This window comes from Camelus bactrianus, chromosome 9 (genome assembly GCF_048773025.1).
Source record: "Camelus bactrianus isolate YW-2024 breed Bactrian camel chromosome 9, ASM4877302v1, whole genome shotgun sequence".
In the NCBI taxonomy this organism is placed as follows: domain Eukaryota; kingdom Metazoa; phylum Chordata; class Mammalia; order Artiodactyla; family Camelidae; genus Camelus; species Camelus bactrianus.
The window spans coordinates 46,270,890-46,279,987 of NC_133547.1; the positions used below are offsets into that span (position 1 = coordinate 46,270,890).

At 44.4% G+C, this 9,098-nt stretch overlaps 1 protein-coding gene across 3 annotated transcripts in view; it reads left to right on the forward strand.

Annotated features, from left to right (window-relative positions):
- TTF2 (transcription termination factor 2) overlaps positions 1–9,098 on the forward strand; it is a 48,007-nt gene that overhangs the window by 36,202 nt on the left and 2,707 nt on the right. For 2 of the 3 annotated variants that reach the window (XM_010968151.3, XM_045505872.2), the window contains exon 23: positions 896–1,777. In XM_010968151.3, the coding sequence (XP_010966453.1) occupies positions 896–1,040 (145 nt within the window). In that variant the 3' untranslated portion in view covers positions 1,041–1,777. Of the gene's footprint in view, positions 1–895; positions 1,778–1,831; positions 1,921–9,098 lie in introns of those variants that run through there. The other variant, XR_006719797.2, reaches the window with a different exon arrangement.

The window sequence follows — 9,098 nt, forward strand, 5'->3', positions numbered from 1 at the left end:
AGTCTGTTTCTGTTTTGTAAATAAGTTCATTTGTATCATTTCTTAGACTCTGCATATAAGTGATATCATATGATATTTTTCTTTCTCTGTGTGGCTTCACTTAGTATGATCATCTCTAAGTCCATCCATGTTGTTGCATTATTTCATTCTTTTTTACAGCTGAGTAATATTCCATTGTGTATACATACCACATCTTCTTTATCCAGTCATCTGTCTGATGGACATTTAGGTAGAATGGAACCTTCCCTGAATACTTTAGACAGCTTTCCTTTTATTCCTCTTGCTCACTGGACATATTTCCTTTACAGCGCTTTCCAGGTCATATTATTGTAGTTGTTTGTTTTCATGTCTCTCTCTTGTGCTCCCTTTGACAGTAAGACTATGTTCATCACTCTGTTCCTATGCCTAGCATAGTGTATGGCATGTAGTGAATCTAAATCAGTACTTGTTGAATGTGTGAATAAAAGACAATGGCAGCATTTCCTCAGTTTGTAAAACCTATTTGCAGTGTGAACTCACCAAGAAATTAGACACACTGTACCTAAACTAGCACACATATTCCTAGCAGAAACTTGATAAACTTTTCTGTGTGAAAGCTAGATCTCTACACTTTTTTGGATCAGGATACCTTTTGCTTATTTTGGCATTTCTCAATTATCTTAGCTTCAGAAAGAAAGAAAAAGTCAATTTGAGGTCAGACATCATTTTTAAGTGGATATGTATTTAGTCAAAGTTGTTTGGATCTCCTAAAAATAGAGTTCTTAACCAAACCTAAGGAAACCTAAATAACAGAAGAAATCTCATTGGAAAACTAAAGCATAAATAGACATTTGCATGTGTCATTAGATATGCGGCTTTGGGTATTTGATTGTTTGCTTATTTGTCTACTTTTCAGATTTGTTTGTGAGGGAACAGTGGAAGAGAAGATCTTGCAGCTTCAAGAAAGAAAGAAGGATTTGGCCAAACAGATTCTATCAGGATCCAGAGAATTTGTCACCAAGCTCACCTTGGCTGACCTCAAAGTCCTTTTTGGCATCTAACTTCCTGGTTCTAGGTCTCAGAATGGCACCACTGTTGGTGAGCTCTCCTTGGCATTCCTTTTCACCATCAATCCTGACGCCCGCCTTACACTGAGGATCAGGTATCATGTTAAGCAGTTTGTTAACCAGTTAAGTTAACTAGTCAACTTATTTCCTGAGTGACATAGAAACCAATGAATTACTTCAGATAAAAGAAAGTGCTTTAAAGTCAGATAATTTGGAAAACAACCCTGGGAGAGTTGTACCTAAGCTTCAGTAAAAGCCCAAAAATCCCTCTGTTGCCTTTCTTGTCTCAGCTGATGACTGAGTGTTACTGCCTTTTCTAACACAGGCTCCACCCTATCTCTTCATCCCTCCTGCCGTATAACCACCTCCATGGGCCAAGCAGAGGGTGGGTTCCTACAGCCATCCCTCTGCAGTTGTTTCAGCCCAGGCAGTTCTTCTTCTTGGGCGGAAGGTCAGGGAGATGCTTTCTACATAACACATAGATGTTTAGTATTTGTGTCATCATATCATTTAGAATTTGGTATCGTATCATTTAATGTTATTATTGCTATCATATCATGTAGCATTTGTGCCATATAATTTAATATTTGTCTCATTTTTATAGTATTTGTAGTTTTACAAATTTACAGTATTTGTAGCATTTAGAATCATCATTTCATTTAGTATTGTTGTATCACTTAGTGTTTGTATTATCCTTGGTATAATCCAATAAATACGTGTTTGACAGTGTAGCAGAGATAATGCTTTTGTTCACTAACGCCCATTTCCTTTTTCTCCTGGTCCAGAGAGACTACATTTCCTAGTCTTCACTGCAGTTACGCGGGTCCTTATTACTGAGTTCTATCTAAGTCAGTGGAATGTGGAGAGAAGTGATGTAAGTCATTTCTTACCAGCCCTCTAAAACTTCGCAAGTGATTCTTTGTGGTGTTTCTTCTGTCGTTGGTCCACTGAATATGAAGGAACTGGTGGAAGACTGCAAGGCCCTAGGGAATTGTGACACCACTGGATCAGAGTCTTAACCTGTTGTTGGCCATGGGCCCTTTGGTAGACCAGTAAGCCTCAGTTCCTGAACGTCGGCAGAGAAAATCCTTGCCCGTATGTGCCTCCCTTCTCAATCCAGCACACCCACATTGGACTATGACACGATCAAGAAGTATTTTTTTTTAAAAACATGAGATTCGGGGGTTGTTTATACAGTGATTAGTATCCTGACTAATACAAACTCTTGAGACTTTCTTACTTTGGGAAACTGTTCAGACTCCCATCTTCCCATTAGCAGTCATTTCCAAAACACTTGCTCTGCTGATTTCTGCTAGAAAGAATTGTACTTCTTCCTAGATACAGCTGTTGCTCTCCTCTGAGTTAGGATTAGGAGACAAAGCCCTGCGTTAGCCCAGCCACAGTATGGACAGAGGCACTAAGACCTGGCTAAGCAAAGATGCCCTCTAAAGACAAGGTCTGAAAATACAGAGGTAAAGACAGTAAGGCCTGCAAGGAAGAGTTCTGACTTAACTTGAGTTCGAGGTTCCCCTTGGCTGAGGGTATAGCCTTGGAAAAATCACTCACTTCTCTACATTCTGGTTTCTGCATTTGTGGCAGGCGTTGTTTTTAGAACTCAGCAGCTATGGTGAGGTCCCTGATAAAAAAATCAGGAAATGGAGGCTGTAAGATCAGCACACACACCAGAGCAAGGATAGCATCACCTGCGAAGCAGTGGCTCCCGAGCCAGCAGGAACATACAAACCCTGCCTCTGCCGTTTGTGGACTGTCTGACATCAGGCTGGTTACAGATTCCCTGGGCGCCTCAGTTCTTTCATCGGTGAGGTGTGAGGATTAGCATACAGCTCACTCTGCTCCACTGGGAATTTAGCAACACACATACGTACTGTAACCTACGTGACCAGATCGACAGACGGGACCATGTCAGTCGGAAGGCGCGTCAGGTGAACGCTGTCCATGTCCTTTCCAAGCACTGTTTAGGAGCGAGGCAGTGTTCACTTTGGTGTTCAAGTGTTCTTGCTTTTAGTCTGGAGATGGATGCAGAGATTATAACTTATAATCTTCAGATAATCAGAGCCCATTGACCGATGTAATCTACTCTAAGATTCCTCTGGTATCTTGACCAGTTTCTCTAGTGTTCTCATTCTGAGCCTACGCTAGCAAAGCCACCTAGTTATGTCTGGGGTAGGTGTTCCTGTAACAGTGAGATGCTGTTGATGTGAGGTGGGTACAGCAAAAATTGGAACCACCGTCCTAATAGGTTAGACTAAACCAAACATGCGTCCTTGAATCCTCGCCTGGGCGTGGAAATGTTTCTTGAGTTAACATAAGTAGCATTCTGGTGTCTGTCTCAGGCCCACATTCATTTTAGTGACTGTTGAAGCATGTTTAGGTTGAAGCATGACTAGGTGGGTCCCTGCACCCCCTTGCAATGGGTGACATTGCGCAGTGTTGCCATCTAATGGAGGTGCTGCCTTATGAGCTCTGCCAGTGTCAACCAGCCTGTCTTTATGTGACACCACAGCTGCCAGATTTTCCTTTTATATCTACTTGCCTACCTCACCAGGCTTAGGCAAGGACAGAATGATAATAATGCTTTATAGTAAATATAAGAAATGCTTTATAAACCATGAAGTGCCATCCAAATGCTAGTGTCATTGCCATGGGACCAGGCTTAGGCAAGGACAGAATGATAATAATGCTTTATAGTAAATATAAGAAATGCTTTATAAACCATGAAGTGCCATCCAAATGCTAGTGTCATTGCCATGGGACCAAGTCTTGGAATATGAGATTAAAAGAGCAGCCTAGGTGCAGCTGAAATGGCCAGATGGTGAGCATCTGTCAGCAAAGTGCCACATCGCTGAGCACCCAGTTTCTAAGGTGCTTCTTATGGGACAGAGTGGCCTCCATGGAAGGTATACAGTTTGACTTCTCTTTAGCAGTGTAAATCAAAAAAGGGCATAGTGACAGCATGACTGGATGGAGCCTGGGCCCTTTAAAACCTTGCCAAGGACTTGTGCTGCCACGCAATTATTATGAATACGGTAGGGAGAAAGATGTCTTTGTGGGGCATGACCCCTTCCTCTAGCGATCGTGTGTGATTTGGGGTGGCTGTGTATGAGCACTGGGCTGTTTCCTCTCTGATTGTCTGTTGCCCAATGAAGTAGCTTGCAGCAGGGCTCAGAGCTGAAGCCAGGTTCTTCTGCACTAACAGGGTAGTCATGGAAATGCCAGTGTCAGTGTGGCCTCTCTGGTTGTCTGAAATCTTGATGTCTACCGTAATACCGTGAGAAAATTGGGCCTACACAGTGGGATACTGTACTGCTCTTTGCTATGGAGCATCTAGCCCTAGGAAGAGACAGAAAGAATGAAAAGGTCTACCTTCAAGTGCAAAGAGAATCATAGGCATTTAGAATTTGTAGGCATATAAATGAAATTAGCGTCAGTTTTAATACAAAGTGCCACAGGAGTCAGTAGCCAGGGGACAGGGATGGAAATGAAAGAACCATCTAACCCCGGGTGGTGGGGGAAGGTGAGGGGGACGCAGAGGAGATGACGTCTTCACTAGCTCAAGCCCTTTTTACCCAGAATCCTCAGCTAAATCTGAGTGTAGATTACATACAAAAGCAAGGATGGGAGGAACACTTTTACTGCTTAATTATTCATACACTAATTTAAAAACATATATTAAATGTGCCAGACACTCCTGGGCACTGAAAATATAAGGATAACCAAAACCAAAACCAGTCCCTGTCCTCCTGAGGCTCACAGCCAGGTGGGGGGGGGGACAGGCGTTAATGCAATCATCACGTCCGGCTGTGAGGTGGCCGTGGTGATGAGTTGTATGGTGGGAGGTATGTGTGGCTGGGGGGGCATGGGACAGGGATTTGACCTAGTTAAGGAGGACTTCTTTGAGGAAGTGATGAAGGAATTGAAATCACTGTGCAGAAGCTAATAAGACAAAGAGTGAAATGCCTCTTCCTATATTCTGCTTTTGGTTAGCATTTCACTTCACCCGTCCACCTCTTAATTGAAACAAACCTAGCACACAGGTATACCTCCTCTGGAGTAAAGCTGAGTGACTATCGCCTTTTTTAGATTAGAGAGTGAGTGACTGACAGCTATGTGTGTATGCTTGTTATCCAAGGCAGCCAAGGTGTTTATCCCGTTACAACATCCCAGGGGATGAAGGCTGTAATTTGTGGCTCTTTTTTTCCCACCCGTAACCCCAGAGATGTGGCTTACATCATAATGCTGCACCTTGTTGATGCCTCAGTGCTCACAGCTCAAAGGTGATTTCTGAAGCACTTTGTTACACTGGGGACAGTTCATAAATTCTCGAACTTCTTTTTGTCCTCACCTTGGAATCTTGGGCCCTGCAGATCACTCTTACTTTGCCAAGTTTTTCAGCTGGGTTTAGACTCCATTGTGGCGCAGACCAAATAGCCTCCCCCTTCCCATCACCACCTGCACAAACTTTTCTAATATTTGTAGTGGAACTGTTACCATTAATATTGCTTAAAGTCTAGGGCATTTGCCAGAATCTAGATGTATAGAAATTTTCTGTTGCAATAGAAATGTTAGAGTTATCCAGTTACCAAAACCTTTTTCCAGCTGAGATAAATGATAAGCTTTTTATCCTCAGTTCTGAAATCTGACTCATTAAAAGACATATGGGGGGAAATGCTGTAATACAGAAAGCTTCTTCATGGCAAGCAAATCCCTAGCTGTCTGAGGTAATCGGAAAATTCAAGGCTGGTCCCTAAGGTGCATATAATTTATCCAACAGGTTTGAGAGAAGGCTGAAGTTTTTTTTTACCAAGTGTTTGAAGGAAAAAAATATCAGTTTAGGGGAAAGGAAGGCTTGTAGAAACAGATACCAAGGAGATTCAAACTAAAAATTCTACCAATTAGATCTTTATTCAGTCAGCAAAATATTGACTAAGCCTCTACTGTGTGCCAAGAACTGCCCTACATGGCGGCAGTGAAGGGGTTAATGTCAAATCCCTGCCTTCATAGACCTTACAGTCTCGTGTGAGAGCACAGACAAGAAAGAAATAGAACATGTATGTTGGATGGTGATGAAGCTGAGTAAAGATGACCTGGAGTCTCAGGCTGGAGAGTTGCGATTTATACGGGGTAGTTAGGGATCTCTCCAATAAGATGGTATCTGACAAAGGAGCAGAGACCTGAGGCAAATGAGAGAGAGAGTTGTGTATTTGCCTGTGAGAATTGCACTCCAGATGGAGGGGCAGTGATTGTAAAGGCTGCCAGACAGAGTGTGAGGAGCCCCCACAGGCCTGTTTGGCTGGAACAGAGTGATGGAGGGGGGATGGGTAGGAACAAGAGAAGAGCAGGAGTTCGGGTGTTGTAGGGTCTTATGTGCTGATGTAAAGACCGTCTTTATTCTGAGTAACATGGGAGGCCATTGGAGGGTGTTGAGCTGAAGAGTGGCATGTTGTGATGTATTTTAAAAGGACCTCTCTGACTGTTGGGGGGAGAATAGACAGTCGGGGGTGAAGGGTGGAAGCAGAGATTAGTTAGAAGGCTGGTGCAAAACTCCAGGTGAGAAATCATGGTACCTTAGACCAGAATGGCTAGCAGTGGAGGCAGAGAGCAGTGCTCAGCAGATGTATTTTGGAGAGACAGCTGATAGGATTTGCCAGTGGATTGGGTGTGATGCCTGAGAGCAGAGTCGCGAATGTTTCCAAAGTGATTGGCTCCACCACCTGTAAGAATGGATTTAGACTTTGCTTTTAAAGAGATGGAGGAAGACTGCAGGCAAAACCCTTTGGTGCTGGTGGGCAGTGAGAATTGGAAATTGGGAGTTCTGTTTTAGACAGCTTAAATATGAGGTACCTATGATACACCCAAGTGAAGATTGCTAAGCTATTGGATATAATCACACGGAGTTTGAAGCTGGAGATAAATTTGGGAGTCATCAGTGTACCAAAGGTACTTAAACTCATGAGAGGATGAGAAGGAAGCGGTGGGGGAAGACAGAAATGCAAGAACTGATCCTTGGAGCTCTTAAATGTGTTGAGACTGGAGAAATAAGGAGGAACTAACAAAGGAGATTGAGAAAGAAAAATCACTGAAGTAGGTGAATTAAGAAGAGTAACGCCAGATAAACCAAGAGAAGAAAATATTTCTTGGAAGGGAAAGTGATCAGCTTTGTTAAACGCTGTTGATAGGTCAAAAAGGATAAGGATCAACAATTGACCATTGGATTCCATAATGTGGATATTACTGGTGACCTTAACCAGAGCTGCTTCAGTGGTGTGATGAGGATGAAAGACTGGGTTGAACCAAGAGAGGATGCACGGAGGGGAAATTGATAGAGCAAACCACGGTTACTTTTGAAGTCTTTTTACAGGAAAGCAGAAAAATGGAGCAGCTGTCAGAGGGGGATGAAAAAATTGTTATGGACTGAACTGTGCTCCTCCCAAATTCATAGATTGAAGCCCTACCCCCTAATGTGACTGTATTTAGAGACGGCGCCTTTAAGGAGGTAATTAAGGTTAAATGAGATCATATGAGTGAGCCCTAATTCAGTAGGACTGGTGTCTTTATAAGAAGAGGGAGAGACCAGCTGGAGTTTAGCCAGACTGCGAGGCTGGACGCCAGCGCCATGGAGGAGTACGCTCGGGCACCTTGGGAATTCGGCACCGATAAGGAGGTATTGTCAACGCTGTGAGAATCTGAGCCCCTCAAACCAGAAGTAGCTTTGCGGTGTGGAGGGGAGGCCTGTTCTCCACCGTTGACTGTGGTCTGGTGTGGCTGTGGGGTGGGGAAGATCCTTTGAACTCCATCACCAGTGGAGCATTGACCGGGGCTGTGCTGGCTGCCTGCAGTGAACCACTGGTCATGGTGGGCTCGGCCACAATGGGGGGCATCCTGCTGGCCCTCATCAAGGGTGTCTGCATCCTCCTCACTCACTACACCGTCCAGCAGTTCTGCAATGCACCCCCACTTCTGGAGGACCCCAGCCAGCTGCCCCCTAAGGAGGGTACCCCGGCCCCAGTTTACCCCAGCTATCAGCAATACCATTGAGGAAGTGACCGCCTATCACCGCCACCGTGGGAGCTCCTCCTCAGTTGCCCCCTTGATGATCTACCTCGAAGGGAGGGCTGGCTCCCCGTTGGTCCTGGGACCCTCCAGAGAGGGCCTCTACTCTGTTTCCCTTATCCCTGTTTTGGGGTGGGGCACCCCAGCTGCCCTGATGGGTAGGTCTCTTGTCTCTCAGGGCACCCCAGCCCCCACTCACATATAACAAGCTCTCACCCTAGCCCCTTTGCATGGCACCCTGATGAGTATTTAAAGCCAGTTTTGAAATGCAAACAAAAAAAAAAAAAAAAAAAGAAGAGGGAGAGATGCCAGGTTTGCATATATAGAGAAAAGACTTTGTGAGGTGGCCATCTGCAAGCCCAGGAGCGAGACCTCAGGAGAGCCTCACCCTGCTGACGCCTTGATCCCGGACTCCAGCTCCCAGAGCTGTGAGAAAATAAGCTTCTGGTGTTTAAGCTGCCCAGTCTGTGGTATTGTACATGGCAGCCCTAGCAGACAAATATCAAAGTCGAGGGGAATTCGTTTTTTAAGATGCGCAATACTGTATTTTCTGAAATGAGCAACCTATTAGAGGGGGAATTCCTGGAGCAAGGTTCCTGGGTTGTAGAGGTGGAATGAGATCCCGAATAGAAGTTGCCTTTTGATAAGAAAGTAGGTGGATTTGAGGATGTGGTGGGAGGGTTGGGAGATTCTCTTCTGAATTCTTTTGTTCTCAGTGAATTAGGAGGCAAGATCAGAAGTGGAAAGGGGATGTGGGGTACAGGTTGGAGTTTGAGTAGAAGAAAGTGTGAAATAATTGTTTAGGAGAGTGGAATAGTAAATGGACTAGAGATGTTGTCAGACTGTTAGGCATTGCTAAGAGCCCGCCGAAATTGGTCAGAGATTTAAAGTGAGACTAGTCATCATACGTTCGTGATTTTCTCTGGGATCATTCAGTCGGGTTAGATGGAGACTTGGATGTAACCTAGGGTTTTGCCAGGC